The sequence below is a fragment of the Balearica regulorum genome, chromosome 12, assembly GCF_011004875.1.
Source record: "Balearica regulorum gibbericeps isolate bBalReg1 chromosome 12, bBalReg1.pri, whole genome shotgun sequence".
NCBI lineage: Eukaryota > Metazoa > Chordata > Aves > Gruiformes > Gruidae > Balearica > Balearica regulorum.
In genome coordinates, this window is record NC_046195.1 from 22212879 (window position 1) to 22233325 (window position 20447).

General features: G+C 44.0%; 2 protein-coding genes across 4 annotated transcripts in view; one reads left to right on the top strand and one right to left on the bottom strand.

Moving 5' to 3' along the window:
• PIAS1 (protein inhibitor of activated STAT 1) overlaps positions 1-9727 on the top strand; it is a 62889-nt gene extending 53162 nt beyond the window's left edge. The window contains exons 9-14 of one of the 2 annotated variants that reach the window (XM_075764125.1): positions 1148-1308; positions 3112-3242; positions 3547-3724; positions 4898-5040; positions 5383-5420; positions 6884-9727. In XM_075764125.1, the coding sequence (XP_075620240.1) occupies positions 1148-1308; positions 3112-3242; positions 3547-3724; positions 4898-5040; positions 5383-5420; positions 6884-7180 (948 nt within the window). In that variant the 3' untranslated portion in view covers positions 7181-9727. The remainder of the gene's footprint in view (positions 1-1147; positions 1309-3111; positions 3243-3546; positions 3725-4897; positions 5041-5382; positions 5421-6883) is intronic. The other variant, XM_075764124.1, reaches the window with a different exon arrangement.
• Positions 9728-13460: 3733 nt separating this feature from the next.
• On the bottom strand, positions 13461-20104 carry CALML4 (calmodulin like 4). Of its 2 annotated transcripts, none has more exons than XM_075764076.1 (5): positions 19576-20104; positions 19440-19470; positions 17732-17872; positions 16901-17089; positions 13461-13687 (listed from the first exon to the last, which is right to left on the bottom strand). In XM_075764076.1, the coding sequence occupies exons 1-5, from the start codon at positions 19576-19578 to the stop codon at positions 13677-13679; spliced, it is 375 nt and encodes a 124-aa protein (XP_075620191.1). In that variant the 5' UTR covers positions 19579-20104; the 3' UTR covers positions 13461-13676. The 2 variants fall into 2 exon arrangements, with proteins under 2 accessions (XP_075620191.1, XP_075620190.1); XM_075764075.1 differs by having other exon boundaries at positions 13461-13774; positions 19576-20097.
• Positions 20105-20447: the final 343 nt, after the last annotated feature.

Below are 20447 nucleotides of genomic sequence, written 5' to 3' on the forward strand. Positions count from 1 at the left end.
ACTTTTTTATTTCAGGTGAATATGAAATGCCTTTCACTGTCTAATTGATTTTGCATTCAATGTAATCATATGTTAATGTTTTATGGTCCGGGTTAGCGTTGATTTATCTAATCCAGACTAAGATACTCCCGTTCCACAATTTAGCCTAAACACTTAGTGTGCACGGCACTACTGTGTTACCTGCTCAGCTTAAGCACTCAGCTGAGCTTTTTGTGTTAAACTTGCAGACCAGCACAAAGCTTCCCCAAAATCTCCCTGTCCTAGCCCTTCTACAAAGACGAAGGAAAGGATGGTCCCCATCTGAAAATGTACTTTAGAACTCATTTTCTCCTGTTGCATCTTGCGTTAACATTTGCAGGCCCTTTGTAGTGTTGAAAAGATACGATGGTGTTATAGGGGATAGTCAGTTATTCAAATTTTACATGAGAAAAAGGCAGTGACGTTTCAGGTTAGCTCACAACTGTATACATAGTTGTGGTGTTGATCACAGCAGAAGGAGTATAAAATAGTTTCTTAATAGTTGACATGTGACTTATTTTGTGAGTAGTCATTTTCTGACAGTTCTTTGGAGAAAGTAGTGAAAATGATGGAGTTAGAGAAACACATCGGGAAATGAGCTGTAATCCTGCAAATGCATTTCTATATTCTTGCTTCTGTGACTGTGAAGTTAAACAGGTAGTTCTAGTAGTGTCCTGGTGACTGAAATGTGGCCAGTGGCTTGAATATACACTTTAACCGTGAGTGAATAGGAGACAATTGACCCATGTTCATCAGTTTATAAAATACTAATGAAGGAGAAGAATTCTTTTTCATGGTTCATCCAGGACACGGGTATGTTACAGGTGGTCAGTGGACTCAGTATTCTGTTATTGGAATACGGAAGAGTGTAGTCTTCAGTTTCCTTGATCAAATGTAGCTAAAGTTGTGATCTTTAGTAACATTTTCTTTTATGAAATAATCAAACCTACACATGAGGAAGGAGGGAGCAATGTGTGTGGCGCATATTTTAATCAAACCTTGGATTTGTGAGTTTTTTCTGGACTAAAACTCAACCTGTCCGTCTCTTTTGACACACAAAACCCCTGTTTGTTCATTGAATACCAAGATGATGTAATTTTGTTTTGTTTGGTTCTTTTTCTCTTTAAAGCTTGGTAAGATGCGGCTAACTATACCATGTAGGGCCCTGACTTGTTCCCACCTGCAGTGTTTTGATGCCACTCTGTACATTCAGATGAATGAAAAGAAACCAACTTGGGTTTGCCCTGTCTGTGACAAGAAGGCTCCCTATGAACATCTCATTATTGATGGGTAAGTAAAACTTGAATCAAAATGAAGGATGTACCTTACACTTTCTGGTTAACTGTTCTTGTGCTGCATAGAAATCTTGGTTATAACCCGTTTTAAGTTACCATGTCCTTTAATTTCCCTGCTCTTGGTGAAGAGCTATTAACCTGGTGTCTCTTCGTTCAGTATTCTGGAAAAATTGTGGTTAATAATAAGGTAATAATAATGAAAGGTATTGCTTCTGATCATGGGTAAATTTTTGAGCTATCCTGCCAAAAGCAGTTGTGTTTTTAAAATTCCATAGTGCTGGATCCCTAGGTGAAAACAATATGTGTTGTCTTTTCTTTTAATGGAGCAACTGCACAAATCTGCCATAGTTGATAGCAGACATTCGTGTTAGATCAAATAAATACTGCTGCTCCCCCCAAATGCACGTACAATTTCACACTCGGGGAGTTGCTATATGTAGGAAGTGACATAGAGATTGAGTCCCTGATACTGCCTACCTGCAGAACATTAAAAAAAAAAAATAATCTAGTATTAGTCTCCATGAAGAAATGCCAAGTATGTATTTCTGGGGTTGCGTTTTAATTCCTTAGATGGGAACCTTTTTTCCTAACTGCAATAAGGAAGAGAACAAGTAGAAGCTTCTGAGAATGCTCTCAGAATGTTTTACTCAAAAAACCAAACCAAAACAAAAACCACCCCCCAAACCAAAAGCAAAACAACCCCCCACCAAAACAACCCCCCACCAAAAAGCCAACCCAAAAAACTCCAAAACCCACAAAAACCCCCAAACAAACAAAAAACCCCTGCCAAACCAAACAAAACCCCCATAAGCAAAAAATGCTGAAACAAACAGAACCCCAGAAAACCACCTCGCAAATGGTTGGGTCTCTTTTAGTGAGTATGTGCTTCGTTTTGGTGACCTGTCAGTGAAACTTAAGATTGCGTGGGATCCCCTTTAAGGCCCTGCAGAAGCTCATGAACCCCTGGATTTACAGGTCCTCCGCTGTGGATCAAAGCACTGTGGGGTTCCTTGTTCTAGGTTTCAGCCTATAATAGTAGAGACTGAGAGTAGTAATAATGAAAACATCGTATTGTCCTTGTTTCTTCTTGTGTTGCCAGGTGTGGATGTTGGAGATAAGGTGATAGAATTATAGCATCCCAAAGAGAAGGATATTCTAGAAAACATTTCAGTCTGGGAAAGAATGAACTTTCTCACTAATTAAAGCAAAACTCTTTCCTATGCGGAACCACATGAATCGTCTTGGTCAAAAGCTGGAATTCCCACTGGGAGTGATGTGGTGCCAGGATCCTAAAAGCTTTAGGAGACGCAGCTAGAAAAGGCTGCAAGTTTAGATTCCCATGTTCAGTTTTTTGTTAGGAAGTTTTTGCTGAAAAAGAAAAAAAAGGTTTCAGGAAATAAGCGTCCTTAAATACTCAGCTGTATGGACTCCTCTATGATACAGGCTTCCTCAGTTAAATATTGTCAAAGATAAATATGGATAAGCAAGAGGTTTTTTTTTTTTTTTTAATGTTAATTCACATTCTTCCTTCGTTTTGGGAAATGGAGAGTTCTGTCATGAGCTCTGCAGGATTCCACTCTTGTAGTTCTTTTAAGTGAATGTGCAGATTTTTATTTTAGATAATATTTTATTTTTTCTATGACTGCTTTTTATCAAGGAAGCAGATGAGACAAGGGTAGAACAATGAAAGCTTTCAACTCTTTAAACACTACTTCAAACCTACGCTGACTAATAAAGATATTGGAGAAAAAAATGAGTTAAGCTCTTTTTGAGGACTGATACTAAATGTTTTTGACAGGTTGTTCATGGAAATCCTGAAGTATTGTACAGACTGTGATGAAATTCAGTTTAAAGAGGATGGATCATGGGCTCCTATGAGATCGAAGAAGGAAGTGCAGGAAGTAACTGCATCTTACAATGGAGTTGATGGTAAGTCATGTTTTGGGATGCATGGACTGAATGTCATGCTGTGAACTGTTAAATATTGATGTTCGTTTAACTTTTCAAAATTCAAAAATTTTGCATGTATGTTTGTAGCTTTTAGTGATCATTTGTGAGAAAGACCACTTCAGTAATACCTGTTTGGGGCTGATGGTACTTTTGTTATCAATGTTATGTGATTTTTGTTGTCTTTTATTCTAAGTTATAAGCTTTATTTATGAAGGCATATAATAAGCTATGATGTTCTGATGATTGTAAGCTACAGCTTATAATGTTGACTTACTTTGTATAGGATGCATAAGCTCTTCCTTGGAACATCAGGTGTCTTCTCACCAACAGTCAAATAAAAATAAGAAAGTAGAAGTGATTGATTTAACCATTGATAGCTCATCAGATGAAGAGGAGGAGGAACCATCTGCAAAGAGAAGCTGTCCTTCCATATCTCCAGCATCACCGTTAAATAATAAGGGGTGAGAATAAAATATACAGGCCAATGCAGAGAGAATATACTCAGGATGGAGAGTAGTAACAAATTTCCAAAGAAGTTGTATCTAGAAAGTTCTGTATTTGGTTTTTATCCTGATTTAGTAGCTTACAGCAGGTGGATTTGGTCTCAGGTCACAAGGTCTGAAAAGATTGGAATAACAATAAGTGTGTAACACGGTACAGTTTTTAAATTGTATTTATACTCATATTTGTGAAAACGAGTATAAAATGGTGCAAAAGGTTGTTCCTTAGAAGCATGTTTTTTGCAGATTTGGAAATGTTTTTCTTCCATAGGGAAATACAAAAGCAGCACCATACGGAGAGAGTGAGCAATGAGAAACATGGGTGTGGTATGGGAGTGTGGGGGTTTTGTTGGTGATTACTGCCAGTAGCATAGTAATAAAGAATGCCAGAATAACTTGATTACACCTAAGCAGCCAAGCTGTTAATAGCACCCTGTTTACTCTAAACACGGAGGGATGAAAACTGAGGCTAAACCAAAGAGATCCTGTCGAGCTGATCACTACTCCAGTAATGTAAACGACTCGGTGATCACTTAAAACTCTTCAAAACTTTTTTGGCTGTCTTCCATTGCTAATTACCTTGTAGAGCATATCTGTTGTGCTGTGATTTGTACCTTTTTGAGGGGTTCAGTATACCTTTAGGATTGTCTTGTCCTGGCTTAGAGGTATTTGTAACGTATTTATAGCAGAGATCCCAATACCATTTATAGTGAGAGTCATCAGTTTCTGCTGTTTGAGACTGAGCTTTCCTTTGCTTTTAATTTTGCTAGACTTGAGCTGTTTGGACTGCAGTCTGGCTTGGACTGAATTAACTTTTCTGATAAAACATCATCGTGAGAAGAAAACTTGGGGAACACGTGATGCTCATGTCTCTTCCCTGCCTCCCCCCAACCCCTTTCCAATCCCTACAAGACTCATTGACACTTTCTAGTGAAGCTTTGAAATTTTGTAGGGGAGTTGGTGTTGTGCACGTGTCACAAAGTTCATAATGCGCATTGAGAGGTTGACTTTGTGTTAAACTTGAAAATAAGCATACCCTGCATGGGACAGCAATAGAAATCTTCAAATACTGTTCTTCCAGCATTAAAGCCAATACTATATTTTATGCTCGTAACAAGCCTTTGTTTCTTCCAGCATTTTAAATTTGCCCCATCAAGCATCTCCTGTGTCAAGAACACCGAGCCTTCCTGCTGTTGACACCAGCTACATCAATACATCACTTATCCAAGACTACAGGCATCCATTCCATATGACACCTATGCCTTATGACTTGCAAGGTGAGCTTCTGACTGTAGCTCTAAGTACAGCTCTCCAAGCAATAATAAATATCATAAAAGGATTTAAACGTGCAGTCATTTGACAATCCAGTAGTGCAAAATACTGTTTTTGCATCCACAGAGGATGAGATGGTATTTAAAAAAAAAAAAAAAAAAAAGAAAATTTAGGTTAATACCTTAAGGTTTTAAAGGATTGATGTTTTGCAAGTACCAGTACTGAAGGGAATCTGAAGTGTCATCAGCATTATGCTGGTTTTATTTCAAAATAAAGGGTGGAAAAATGAGAAGGGCCTTGTTTGCTTTGAGAAGCTTAATTTATTTTTTTTCTTTGGCTCTTTACAGGTTTAGATTTCTTCCCTTTCCTGTCAGGAGACAATCAGGTAAGTCAATGAAAATCAAGTCGAGGAAGGAGCAGATGTGTGATGTAGGTGTAAATGCAGGCAGGCTGCAGCTTTATTTTATACACATAGAAACTGTGACCAAACATAAGCATTATCTAAATACTGGTGTAGGATAAGGCATAATGAAAGAGCAGCATTTCAATTTCCAAGGGTTAAGCTCAGTCAGCCACTGTTGTACTGTGGAATTGACCCTTGGCCAAGGCTGAAGGTCTACCAGCCACCACCTCCGTTTTTCAGACCTGAGGTCTGACTTTGGCCATCAGACAGTGCTGGGCCCCACCACTGGGACTCTTTGACAGTCCTTCACATAATTTGGAGGGTCAGGGGCAGCTCTGTTTTTTTCTGAGGCTGTGTCCCTGTTCATGGCACGCTTGCAATCTTTCTGTGAGTGCTTACTGAAACAGGCTATATTGGTGCTGGCTTCTCCAGTTTTGGGAACTAAGCAGGTCATTTTCAAAAGGAGTCTGGCTTGGCAAGTCCCCCACTTGATCACTTTTCCTTCTGCGCCTCCAAGAAAAGGAGGGGACTGGGGTGACTCACCTGCCCTTTGTCCCTTCATATCTCTTCTGCAATCTCAAGTAGGAGAATTGCACTGCGTGTAGAGGGATACTTTTGTATCATAATTAAGACCAGAGCCCACACTGTAGAATTTGGATTCAGAAATCTATCTTGATATTCAGTAAAACATAGGTATGAAAATTACTCTGAAACAAGTAGTGCTGAAGTCTGATGGTGCACTGCCACGGCATAATTATACCGGTGCATAAATATTGGGGAACAACGCTGAGCAGCCTGCCTGCCTGTTTCATCATAGTGGAAAGAAACATCCAGAGCAAAATTACCCTACAGAGAGACTGTATTTAAAATCTGAGTTTTGATAGCGAAAGTTCTTGCCTTTCAGGGGCTGCCCAGCAGGGTGTAACTTGGGACAGCCCTTGCTGCCATCTAATGGGACTAAGCGTGCTGTTTGTAAATGCGTTTTTCACAGAAGTATGCTTTCCTCCACCAACAGTGATTAGCACGTAGTTTCACCAGCTGTGGTTGGTCTGGGACTTTTGAACAGAGGAGAGGGATGGCAAAATGTTTCTTTGAATTTGGGGGAATTTTTCAACCAAGGAATTTTTTGAAGAGGTAAAAGAGTGCTGCTTCTCACTGTTTCTTACAGCTTCTTCTTGGGTGTCTTACAATACTGTTGCCTTTCTAGTGTTTGCTCTTACTAATACTAGCATTTCCAATTTCTTTTTGGCTTCAGAAATGAGGGGCTGCAGAGGTAAAAGTTCACTGCATTGGTCCACTTGCCTTACAGAAAGGTTGAGTAGATGAGCTGGTGTGAAATCCGGAAACTGTCAGAGCTTTAGCTTACAAATACCTTCTTTTGTGCTGGTCTGAATCAAAACTATGGTGTCTGAAATGTAACTTGAAAATGTTGTTTTTCCCCCCAGCATTACAACACATCCCTTCTTGCCGCTGCAGCTGCGGCAGTTTCCGCATCAGATGATCAAGAACTCTTACACTCTCGTTTTTTCCCATACACTTCATCTCAGATGTTTCTCGATCAGCTAAATGCGGGAGGAAGCAGTTCTCTGCCAGCCACAAATGGTAGCAATAGTGGCAGTAACAGCAGTCTTGTTTCCTCCAACAGCCTGCGAGAGAATCATGGTCATCCAGTTGCAAGTAGGAGCAGCACGGACACGGCGTCTATCTTTGGTATCATACCAGACATTATTTCGTTGGACTGATTTTTGGAGTAAATGAACTTGTCAGAGGAAATCTTTGTGCTTGGTTTTACTTTATGTTAGAAACAGACAAGTTTTTTTCCTTTTTTAGGGAAAAAAATTTATGTGTACAGAGAACAAAAGTATATTTTCAGTTTTACTTTTGTATATAAACCTAAGATGGCCTCACTGGTAAAAATAAGAAAAAAAAAAACCACAAAACAAAAAAAAATTAACAAAAACAAGGAGCTTCAGTTCATTTTTATGGATGCTGAAGATTTTACACCTGTGCATTTGTCATGTGAGTTACTTCTTTTTTTTCCCCCTCATAGTTTGGACACAAATGGCATTATTTTTTTTCACAGTAACATAAACAGGAAAGGAGCTGAACTTCTAAAGTTCAAACCTGAGAGGGTTTTTTTTTTCTCCTCTTGGAGACATTTACCTTTGGAATCTAATTCCTCCATCCCATATTTAGTGCAGATTTTATTATGCTTAAAGCGGAATAAACCCTACCCAAACTGTTCCACAGCATCCCCTCTGTTTGCAGGACATACCCTTTCAGGAGTGGGTTTGGTTTTTTGGGGTTGTTTTTGTTTTTTTGTCATTTCTGCTTCTACATGACCCTCTATTCAGATGATTTTTTTTTTTTTAATTCCATGCTTTAATCAAGCATGTTGCAAGCTCATTAGTGCACCAATTATTCTTGAGGGCCAGACTCAATAAAATATCGGGCTGAGGATTTGCTTGGCTGTGCGTATGTGGGACAAAGAGAATTTTTATGGAATCTAGCCCCAAATAAAAGCGTTGACACATTGGACTGTAGGATTTTGTTTCTAAGAACTTACTCTGAAATCCTTTTAAAATAACTTAAGATCCTAATCAGCAAAATATTAAGCATGTGTCAGTTTAAAATTTGTGGAACTGCTTGTGCTTTAGAGTTAGCCATGCGTGTATAAATGGCCTATTGAATTGAGGCCTATCTTGTTCTGTCTGAAGAAACCTACTTTTAGCCGCAGTAGATCAAATATCTGCTTAAAAGTGACCTTGTCAACAAAAGGAAGAAAATACAAATACCGACACACTATTGCATGGTCTGTGCAGCTGATAATGGTCTTGGCACGCTGTCTTCTGAGTTCACATTCATCAAAATTAATATTAAATGTTCAATGTGAGTCTCTTAAACCAAAAACCAACCCAATAAAAGCACCCCACCCTGTAGCCCATGCACTCAAATGTATTGCTATCTATGGAAGTCTCTTAGGGTAGCGGGTTTCAAAATTCAGTTTTCTTTTTTTGGCCTTGTAATTATTTTGATTTCCCTGATTTTCAGAACGCTTATGTTGAACTTTGAGCCATACTTACTTCCTGGTTTCTTTTTTCTTTGTTTTTATTTTTTTTGCAAGTTGTGCATGACATAGGAAAATCCTTTTTTTTTTTTTTTTTATTTAGAACTGATGGGTCATTTGGGCTGATCTGTTCTTATAAAAGAGTGAAATGTGTAAATAGCTGGAATGCAGTTTTTCAGGAGATTCTTTAAAGTAAGAGAAGGGGGAGGAAGTGATTCTCTTGTGTCCCAAAGTCCATGTCAGAGAGAGTAAATATTTCCTCTGGTGTGAAAAATATTTTTATAAATGGTTGAAAGTGCAGGTAACAGGTTTATCAGGAAAGAGAGTTAAGGAATACTAAAATTAGCAGATTCTTGTCTGAATTTTTAATGTCCAAAACTGTTGATTGCAGCTAGTTGCTTTGAGCATTGACAAGGGCCACCTTTTGCCTATGAAGTTGTCTCAAAATCTTGCATTGATTAAAAAAGAAAAAAGAAAAAAAAGGAAAAAAAGAAAAAAAAAAAGGAAAAAAATCTTTAATCCAAGTAGCATTAGGTATTGCTGTATGATCAGTTGTATGGTTATTTGAAAGGTTCACATTATGTGGCATCAAAATCGTTTTTAGTGTTTTTACAGCATCCCTCTGCCACTAAATAGTTGACTTGAATTTTGAAAACAAATGTTTGTGTTTATATGTATATGTGTGTGTATATATGTATTTATAGATCTGTGTGTGTGAGTTAAAAGTGAGTTAAATAGTTTTTCCCATGCATGTGTATTTCATACATATCTGGCTGATATATATATTTCACCATACACCAATTTTATAATTTATTAAATGTCAGTTAAAAAAATAAATAAAAGGATAGAAAATGGGAAATACTTATTTTTTAAGCTCAGTCTGATTTTGAAGTGATTAAACCTACATTAGGAATATATCTCATACATTTTAGTCATGAATACTAACCTGGTAACTTCAGAGCATATGCTTTGCTATAATACCGTTTGTAAATCTGGAGTATGACTGCCATCAGTGTAACTGGGAGCGTGTGTGTCCCCAGCTTCTGAAACAACCCAGAGAAATTCGGGAGAGCTTGTTGCTGTTTTACCGACAATTGTGGCAACGTTTTCATTGACTGTATTGTTAAAGATGACCTGAAGAGCAGCTGATGTCACTTTTGACAATGGTATTAAAATCTTGTGAATTCACTTGTAAAATTAAACGTGGCAAGTGTGTGGTAACGCAGAATCTGGCATCTTTATGCCTGTCTTAGCTTTTGGAAGGTGATGTCAGCTGATGACGTCTTCCATTTCCTCACAAGTCACCCTGAAGGGAAGGAAGGCTGTTCAGTTCACTGTTGTCATTTTTTAACCTCATTGCTCTACAAAGAAGGGACAGAAACGTTCTGAAGTCCTCCTTTGTGGTATTAATCCCGTATGCTTTGTGAGTATTCCTGTTTCATGCTAGGGTGTTCTTTATAGTTGATAATTCTCTGTGCCTCTGACCACAGTTAACATTGCTTGGTAGAAGTCTCGGTCTGAGTTCTCGACAAGTTCCCTGCAAATGTCACTCCAAAGCTTCATCTCCGTTAGTTCGCGTTTTATCAAGGATGCAGTAAGGCAACCCAGGGTGGCCTGGCTTGCAGTACGGCTCTGTTTGCTACAGATTGCAGAGTTTCTCTCATCCTTAGACTAGTGGTCTCTTGTCTTCAGATTCTTCCACGAGAGGAGTGGGATGCGCACACGCGTGTGTTCCGTATCGTGCTCCGTGCGCGTGTGTATGTACACACACGGATACGAGTACGGAGCTGTTTGAATAGCAGGGTGGAAATGGCCTTCAATCACTCGAGGGCATTACGAATGCATCCTTTAGAAGATGAAAAACCGCGCTAAACTATAACTTGTGCTGTGCGTTAAAATTTTGTAGCGCTTGTCTAACGATAGACTTGACAGCAGTTCCCGGCTTGGCCCTTCCTCTCCACGGCCAGGATTCAATAAGCCTTTCAAGGATCGGATGACTGATAGATTTTCATGGGACTCTCTTGGACCAACGCAGAGCTAAGGACTGAGGAGAACGTTTTGAAAACTTAATTCTTCGTTGCAATTTAACATTTCAGGGTTTTAAGCACGTTTGAAATAGAAAGGATTTTGTTTTGTCAGTGTAACTGGTTTTTTTGCCTTTTTTTTTTTTTTTTTTTAAACCAGAGCTTAGATTTCTAACAAGGGAAAATTGCTGGTGGTCCCCGAAAGTGCTGCTGTTAATTGTTTTAATTAACAAAGGGAAAGATGTATATAAGCAGAATATTAAAATTACCATTAATTCCATGAATTTAAATCTGTCATTCATTGCCTTAAGACTTTCTCTTAGTTTCCATACGGCATGCCAAACCAGTAAATGGCTTTTAAAAATGTATAGTAGACCAATGTCAGTTTGTATAAAAGTACCAAGTGAAAATATTTATTATATGCATTGGAAAAAAAAAATGGTTTACCTATTGAATGTTACCTGTTTATGTAGAAATCTTTAGATGTAATAAAAAGCATTCAGTTACATTGTGTTTTCTGGGGGGGGGGGGGGGGGGGAGAAGGGCGGGGGGAGGGGGTTTTTTGTGAACTCAGAGTTGCAAAGGTCCCTTTTGATCAGGAATCTTTTGCTTCTAAATGTTTTGTGGCGTGGAGCCTCTCACACTTGTCTCTCCAGGCTCTGACAATGCTGCTTTGTTTTGGGAATGCGTGTGAAGTGCGGTTCCTTTTTGCTAGCTTTTATTTGGGTGATGTTTACCCACCCAGCCAGGGTGGTAACCGCCTGTTCCCATACAGATGCGTTCTGGAGTAATCCAAAGTGATTTTGAGCTGATCAATCCCCATGACATACAAGCTTTTATGTTGTCTGCTGCTGAAAGGATTTGTTAATCAACTCTTCTGGTCAATAGGGAAGAATTAAGCTGTGTATTGGATCATTTGTAATTTGGCTATTGATGCATATTGGAAACAAATGCTTTTACATGAACTCCGTGTTTGATAAGCTAATTACGCTCACAGCAGCTGAGGTTTTTGCTTGCCTTCATCGCTGGTACTTCTGTAGCAAAGGTCTGGAACAGCTTCCGTGGGCAGAAACCCACCTCCACGCCGCAGGCAGACCTCCAAGCGGCACCAGTGCTCAAAGGCTCAGCATCAAGGTATGTGGGCTTTGTGTCCAGACACTAACTCTGAATGGTGGGAGAGAGTTACAGGGCAAATCCTAGCTTTTGCTGTTAATTGGAACCCCTTCTTGTTTGTTTTTTTTTTTTTTTTAGGGAACCCTATCTCTGTTTCACTGTATAATGTTTTAATGGAGTGTTACCTGAGTGGTGAGCTGCTTATAACGCTCTAATTTTCAGAGAAACGAGGGGAGGTTTGGTTTTGTTTTCTATCTGTAGAGTAGGAAGAGCTAATACAAGAATTGAGGGATGTTGTAGACAGGCATGACAAGGTATGCCAGGTTTACACAGTTTGTTTCCCCTTGAAGCATGATCCTTTGCTGAGCAGAGTGTTAGTAGCTTGGCATGACAGCCCAAGTCTGAGCTTACTGGGTTAGTCCGGGACTGCCGTCTTCTGAGAGCTGCAGGCTCTGCAGCTTGGCTCTGGATCGGGGGAGGCTGAGCACAAAACTGCCGTTTGTCTGAAAGACGCTTCCATTTCTCACGTAGCATTCAGTATGTTACTTCATCTCTTGTGCTTTTTTACCCCCGTGTAATAATATTCCAAGAGGAAAATCCCTACCTTAGCCTTCTAGATACACTGTTCTTGATTTGGAAGGGTTAAGATTGGCTCATGCTTTGTTTTTTCGGTTTATAACCGAGTCTGTGCTACTTACAGTCCTGGTGGCTCCAAGTGTTGCAGTGATGTGGGATGGTTTTGGTGGTAGCGTTAGTCTGCGGTGTTCGGGCTGTGCTGGGTGCCTCAGTAGGGGATAAATGCCTTCTGTCTGCAGCGATTGAAGTGCTGGTCATCACAAATTGAGCAGAGCGTGAGTTAGTCGCTGCAGCGATAAAGATTCAGAATTAGGAAAGGAAGGAGAGGCACGGGTGGGAGGAGGGGAAGGGGGCTCCCGTGGGTAGAAGCCACAGCAGACCTGGCTGGAGCGTGTGCTCTTCCACCGAACTTCACAGCTTGCTGGTGGAGCTGAGTGTGCAGAGATGGTCTCTGCAAGTCTCCACTTGACTCCAGAGAGAACCTGTGGTATATTGTCCTGAATTTCATACCAGTCTGAGGACCTTCGCTAAGGCAGCCGAGATAGAGGGAATAAAATCATGCCAAGATATAGATGGAATAGGATCAGTAGCGGTTGCTGTGGGTCACGTTGATTTTAATCAAAGTCACGAGGGATGGGGTGGTTGTTTTCCTGTTGTGGAGAAGCTGAATTTTCGTGGGCCCTGTTTTTGCTTGCCAGGCTGTCTCTAGGAGTATGTTCTGGGCAGCTAGCCCAGAACTTGGTGACAGATACATTTACCAAGCACAGCATTTTCAGTGTGTGCCTCAAAATGCAGGGGCAGCTCGACTGCACGGAGGCTTGATGTCGCAAGATACTGTGCCTTAATAAATAACGTGACAGAAGTACAACCATACGGAGATCTTGCACGCTGGAAGAGCGAAGGATGAGGAGGAACAAAACAGCAGCTGACAGCTTTGTGACGGGAACACCTGGTTGGGAGTTCTTACCGGATCGTGCCGTGGATCCAAGGAATACAGGGGAGCTGTGCATAGTTACACTAGGTTTACCACCGTCGTGACATAAACTTCCTCGTGAATCTGCACGACCACGTCTGGGCTTGGGTGTGTGGAAGCAGCAAATGATTACGGGTGACGCTGACGTCTTGGAACACGGTCACCGCAACTTAACTACAAGTTAGCATTTATGCTGCAATCTGTAGACTTAAATGCATTTTTAAAATGAGTTGGGTTTTTTTTAAGCATGACACATTTTACACAAGGGGATGTTACATTCAGTTTATTTAAATAACAGCTCACGTTTTGTGACGGGGTTTCTCTAGAAACGAGGTGGGAACCTCTGGAAGTGTAAGCACTGTCATCAAGGCAAAATAAGGATTTTTAAAGGCAAACGATGGTTCTTGAGTCCAAGTAGTAACTAGGAAAAATGGAAGTCGAAAAAGCTTCAGGTCTTGCTCTTGGCAAATCCCGTGTTTTCAACTTCAGTAGTCAACTGTGGGAAGACAAACAGCGTGAACAAATTCTTCGTATTTTATAGTTCCATTTGGTCCGACTTTGGCTTCTTTCAGCAGGTCATCAACTGAAAGAAAGAGTAAAAGAAAATCTTTTGAGTGGCATATATTAGGGATGTTGTGATTTGCAGAAGAAGAGTAATGCAGGATTTGGGTTCTCAAATCATTTTTGTTAGAAGTAATATCTTCTGGGATCAGCTGGAGGTGCCATCCAGATTGTGGTTTTACACTAGCATCAGCACTTTGATTTGGATTTCTATGTCTGACTTTCTGGAGCGGAGATGTCCACCTCCGAGTTCCACACGGAAAAGATTCATGAATTTAATCCAAATCGGCCTTTTAATTGCTCTTAGTAGGAGTGGCTTATTTGGTTTGAATAGCAAACCCGTCCCTATTCAATTTAGACAAAACTAAGTGCTCGTGCTGATTACGTGCCCAGCTTTAGGTAGATTTGGTTGTTATCGGTGGGGCGTTAGTGTTGGAGAGCTGGAGCTCCAAGGCTCTGGCTGGAAATACTTGTAACCCTGCAGCTGGCACCTGGCGGTAGCGATGCTTTTCATTCCGGCTTTGGGAACGCCTTGGCAGCGACAGCAGCTATCTACCTGAATATGTTCCCTTCTGTACAGGCTAAGCCAGTCAAAAGCATTTTTCCTGTCAAATAATAAAATAGAAGCGCGTTGAGAAATGACAGATAGAAAAGTAATATTAAATGTTGCTGTGTGAAGCTGCTGCTGGGAATTAGATGGGTGACAGGAGAGGAGGCGAATTCCCGCGCTTGTTTATTTTACCCGTAACATGTAGTGGGTGGGTGCTACAGCAAACAAGAGAAACCCCAGCCGCTTTCATTTGGCAATGTTTTGGGCAGCAGTTTCCTTCGATATCTAATACAGTCCAGAAGAGATTTGTGCTCGCCCGCTTGCTGATGTTGAGGGACGTGTGGTGGTCACAAGTTTTTCTTGGGGCCAGCAGCGCGTGAGCAGGATCGTGGCTGGATGCTGGGCTGCCGCAGAGGAAGCTCTTGGGTTGTGCACCTGCGTTTCTGGGTTGATATTTCACTAGTGGGACACCTTCTAGGTGTTTAGAGCCTGTCGAGAGACCGTCGAAACAGAGGGATCGTACGTGGCCGTGCGCTCGTTACAACTCCTCCGTAATCTCGTGCCCGTGCGGGCTGGAGTCGGTGCTCTCCCTTTCCGCAGTGGGTGCGGGCAGGTCGGTGTTTTTACTTCTGAGTTACTTGGCTGAGGTTCCCAGAACCCAGAGGTTGTTCAGGCTGAACGAGCTGTGGTTGGTTAAATAAGACTCCGAGTACTTGGACTGGAGCGCAGAATAATAGCTGTGCAGTTGCCAGTTGTGAAATCCAGGGGGAAGGTCATTGGGAGGCGGGGAGGTTTAGGGGGAAAAAAAAAAAGCTGTTTTACTGTAAATAGTTGTGGAAGGTCTCTAGGAGCAGCGTAACCTGTTTCCTTTCTCCGCTGTTCATGTGGGTACGGGATGAGACACTATTTTTCCCTCTACCCTCTGTTTGCAGTCAGGTATCGGTCCTAACCCTGATGGTAATCAAATGCTTCTGAGGACATCGATTCAAAAAATAATTAATTCTTCCCAGAACATTTAAAAATAACACAGAAAAAAAAATGTGCTGGTCCTCATTTGGTAAAAGTATGTTAAATTAAAACGAAGTGAAGGCTTTTCTGGAGCTGCTGTAAATGAAGGTACGTGCTGGTAGTTACTGAACAATCGCAGATGCTAATGAAATCGAGTCTGTTTGGCATCAAATATTTATAGCAGCTTAGCAAGCCGGAGTTCAGAGTGTCAAGCCAAAGGGGGAATTTCTTGTTGAGAAGCAGCATCACTTGCTGCGTTGGGATCTATAGCAGTGCCTTGTTACAAGGTGACGTATAGGCTGTGCACCTACTCACAAAGTAATGGGAAATCCCCCCGCACTCCCCAGATCTTCCTTATTTGACAGCGGTTCTTGCTAGGATGCCTTTAGGTAGGGTTAATGTCTCCGTGTCGTCGCTGTTCAGTGCTCATCGTAGCTCTGAAAGTGTTTTCAGATGTAAACAGCTGCATAAACTATTATTGCAGTGAAATAATTGAAGAAAACACTGGGAAGACATACCTAGTTGGTGTGTCACTTGGGAAGCTGGTGACGACACTGGACTGACCAACCTTGCTCTGATTAAATCTAAATTCTGCTTTTAACATTTGAAGAGACAGTTTTTCTGCCCTCAATACATACATAAAATGCCTGGGGCAAACCCAGCTGTCTTAAAGGATTCAATCATTTTCAGCTTCCTGGAAATTCCCTCCTTTGGGCCCTGTGGAGGCAAATTTCTGAGAAACAGGGCACTTGTTGTTCTGTTGGTTTTTTGTTTTTCTGTTTTTTTTTTTTTTTTTTTTTTTTAAGAATTTAATTAAAAAGTCTCCCTCTGTCTTCCGAATTGCGCTGGCCGCAGAGCTCGCCGCCGCCGCAGCAGCAGCCCGGGGAAGCTGGCAGTGCCCCGCGTGCTCCGTACAGCGTCGCTGCAGCCAGGGGTGGGCTGGACGCTCTCCCACGGCCCTTCCTGGGACCGACGCTCGCTTTATGAATAGAGCAAGGCGCTTTGGGGTGAAAAAATCATCATTCAGGAAACCACTCGAGAAAGGGAAAAGGTGTCTCGGTTAACGGGCAGCTGGCTTACCTCTGCTGCAAGGCACAGAGTCCCCGCTTAGCGATCGTGGTGTGGGTAAAGGCTGAGAACAGCGAGGAGACTTTGCCATCACGTGAGCGATTAGCTGCAGCGAGCTGACGTCGCCGACGTGCTCTGCTCGGCTTGGGGAGCGCTCCCCGCTCCGGGTGCGCGTCTGGGCTCAGCCGGGGGGGGGGGGGGGTCGGCTTTACGTGGGCAAAGTGTTTGAAACGAAGGCGCGAGCTCATCGCGTGGCTGCGGCAGGAAAGAGACTGGTGCTGGTGGGGTGGACCTGGGGACGCGACGGCACGGCGGGATGCTGCGGGGCATGGCGCGTCTGGGGTGTGATGGGGGGACATCCCTTCTGCCCCCACCAAGGGTGCACCAGCACTCTCTCCTGCTGGCACGGGTTCTTCCGGGCTTCCCAGCTGGGAAGGACCTGATCCCAGAGTCAACTACAGAGGAAAATCGGGAAGGAAAGAAGATAGGGAGTGTTCGATACATCTTTGAATTGTAAAATACCTTCTTCCTCGGAAAGCTTTTCTCCTAGTCTTGTAAGTTTGGCTCTCAGCTCCGAAATGGTGATAACGCCTCTCTTCTGCCTGTCTATCATGGACAGGGCCGTGAGGATTTCCCTCACGGGTTCCTCCTGCTTCGTTTGCCTGTACATTATGTTCAGGAAAGTGGAGAAATCCAACTCTGCATTTCTGTCTGGAAAAATAAGAGCAGATTCTTTAGGAATGGCTCAGTTTTATAGTCTGGATCCAGACCTACACCTTCCCCTCCTGTCCCCCCCCAGTTCCCCTGCCTGGGACCCTTTTGCCTGACTCTGGTCTGGACCAGGGTGGATCCTCTCCTGGGGGCTTCCTCCTGGCCCAAACCCCAGTTAGAGCCCTGCTAGACTGGTGCTCTGAAACCTCGTATCCAGGATTTTTAATCCAGCTCACTTTATCGCCTGATTCTTCTTTGGTCTTTGTGCTGTGCTTCCAAGTTACTTACACGTATCCGCAGATGAGTATCTTTCTGTGCTCTTCTGTTGGACTGGATAATTTACCAGCCTCAAAATCCATAACCGATACATATACCTCCTGTTGCTCTTGAAGCTTTTGTTTTTCTTAACGGCACTATTTTAATCTGTGTACTGGATTGGGTTTGTTCACCATCTAGCACATCAGACTAGGTTTGGTGACTGCTCTTGGTTACGCTGCATTGCCTGGGCTGCGTCACCTGAGAGTGAATGTTATCTGCTGGGCTCCTTGTCTTTGCAAGTAGTCTCCCGGCCACAGAAAAGTTGGATTTCTCCCACTGTAATCCGGGGTGTTTTATCCATGTGCTACTGCTGCATTTCCTTACCGATCTTGTGCAGGTGCAGGTGTCTCTGCACCTCTCCTGGCGTCGGGCTGGCTCCCAGGCACCGCATCACTGCCATCAGGTCGGAGGCTTTTATCTTGCCTTTTTGTTTCTTGTCGTACAGAGAAAAACATTCCTTGAACTCTAATTAAAAACCAAAACTCTCTGTTATGCCATGCAAGATTACATTGATCTACCAGTGATGTTTCTTGCCCGGTCGGGTTCCAAGCGAGGATCTTGTGTCTGGTTCGGGGTGTCTCGTTTCAGGGCAGATGATGGACAGTGAAGGAGGACCCCGGGTGAAGTGCCAAGGGCAATTAAAATCCAGGCTTGTGAATAGCTGAGCTAATTGGGGTCCTTCAGCCTAATGAAGCAAGTCTGAAAGTGGGGTCATTCCAAATAAGTAGAATACTGTTAAAAAGTACTTTTCTTCTGCCTTCATGGGGGGTAAGAGTGGATGCTAAAGGAACGAGCCTTAGGGAGGGGGGGAAGATGCTGGTCTGGTCCCTGCTGGGGTCTGGCACTTGCCCCCGCCTCAGCCTTTTGTTTGAATAAAAGAGAGGAGAACCGATGATGTCGCATCGGACAGTCTGAGCGCTGCCAGCTGCCTGAGCGTAGCGGAGGAGAGCTGCTGCCTGTCCCGCCGCCGTCCGACTGCGGCATCTCCCCTCCCTCGCTTCTCCCCCTGGTCCTCGCCTGCCTGCTCGCCCTCTCCCCTTCCCCCTCGAACACTGGCTTCCCGGTTTCCAACTAACTAACTAAGGGTTGCAGCTGACCTAGATAAGGCTGCCATCTCTCATCCTCCCTTCCCTCTCTGCTCCCGGCGCGGTGGCAGGCTCCGCTCCTCGTCACGCTCAGTGCTAACGGGCAAGTTGTGCTGCGCGGGGACAATCCTGTCTGCAGAGCAGCCGGGGGATAAACATCAGCCTAGCGTGGTGCCATCGCCCTCCAGCCCCCTCCTCATCCTCTCTGGCCCTAGACCTTACTGCGGGTGTGAGTGCAGGGTGCTGTGGTGGGTGCTGGGTGCCCCATGGGTGCCAGGTGTCCCATGAGTGCCGTGGCCTCCCCCTGCCCCAGCCGCCGCCTCCCCCGCAGCAATCCTGCGGAGCTGCTCAGCCCAAGGGCGCTGCAGATTAACAGATTTGCAATAATACTCTTATTTCAGCTTTCTTCTGCCATTCTTGTAGCAAACCCTTCCTCATTCTGAGGCAGGGGTCCCCCTTTCCCAGGGAGAGCCCCGGTGCCTCACCATGAGAATTGTACCTCCTGCACCCTCTCCTTCCTCCTCCTCCTCCTCCTTCACCTTCGCTCCCACCGTACACGAAGCCGTGCCAGGCTCCGGCACTGCAAACGGTCACCTGAAATTTCTCCTGGTCCCTGCTGGTTTGGCCAGGGCTGACGTGGTGGTGGGGTTGGGAGGTTGCTGGTTAACTTCTGCTGGCCTCGTGCAATCCAGCCTGTGGGTCTGCGGGTGGTTTCAGCTCCCTGCCTGTGCCCTGCACTGTCCTAATGAAATCGGGGAGATTTCTCTGGTTTTAGAGCAAGCAGATAGCCTTGAGAGCTGGGCGGAGGGCAAGTGGGGGAGCACAAGCCCAGACCAAGACCCTTTATGGGGGGAAATGCCATTTAAAAAAAAATAAAAATATAAATTTGTTCAGGTGATCTTGCTAATAAAAAACCAAACCCAAAACCAGAACAAAACTTTACATACCATTAATTTGATCCTGGGACAGAAATTTTGCCTGTAGCATGAGGGGAGAAAGGAGAGGAAAAAAGGAAACAGCTTTAAAATCTGGATGGGGTGAGCAGGGGTGAGCAGCTTGCATCAGCCGAAACGCTTCACTCACCATTATTTTGGGGGCCCTCCTTGTGTTTTACGCCGCCGTCGGGATCGAAGGCGTCTGCTGCTACTTTTCTATTCGATTAAGGGCTAAAGTCCGCCAGCCCGGGGTGGAGTGTGGCCGGGCTGTAATAAATACCCCGCTGCTATGGCTACGAGACCTGATCCCTGCCGGGGCTGGATCCTGCTGCCTGCACAGCTCCTGCTCACCCGCCGTGGGGAGAAGGGCTCTCCCCAGCCTGCCCGACGCCTCGGGGCTCTGGCCGGGACCCCAAGCAGCGATGCTGTCAGGAGGAGTGGGGCGAGAGCTTCCCTCGGTCGGGGTTTTAGGGTGTTTGGGGTCGGGCTGGATGGAGATGAGCTGGTTGAGGAGAAAAGGTTCGATAATCTGAAATAGCTGCACACCTTGCACTAAGCTTAGCTGCTGGGAGACAAATCCAGCCTCGCTGGTACCGGCTGAGGCCGCTGGGAAGGGTGCGGGGGGATTTGCAGCTCTGCGGTTCACTGCTGGAGGAGTTTCGCTGGTGGGCAAAGGAGAAGGAGTTAGTTCGGGCTTTGCAGGTGCTGGCTGAGCTCGGGGCAGGACGTTGGCGTCGCTGGCAGCGCGGCTGTGACTGCCCGGTGGGTTTGCAGGGGAGGGGGGTTTAGACCTGCCCGCTGCAAACACGGGGGAGCCGGGACATTGCAGACAGGCGGAGAGGAGAAGGGATTTTTGAGATGGTTTTAAAAGCTCCCCGTTGTCTAGGTTTTTATTTATTAGCATTTATTTAGCTAATCTGCTTGGGAGCAAACAGCTTCCACGTCTGCCAAGTCTTGTTGCAGCCCTTGGCTGGGACTCGGAAGGGGGGTGCTGAGGGGGAGGGAGGGCTGGAGAGCGGC

Bases quoted from the DNA above. Each gene is read 5' to 3' on its own strand.
- CALML4 (XM_075764075.1), bottom strand. The intron at 17,090-17,731 runs GTAAGGAAATGC...TTATTTTTCCAG, and splicing joins CCTGCACCTGCACAAGATCG to ACAGAAATGCAGAGTTGGAT. The intron at 13,775-16,900 runs GTATTTTACAAT...TCTTTCTTTCAG, and splicing joins AAAGCTTTCCGAGGAAGAAG to TTGATGACCTGCTGAAAGAA.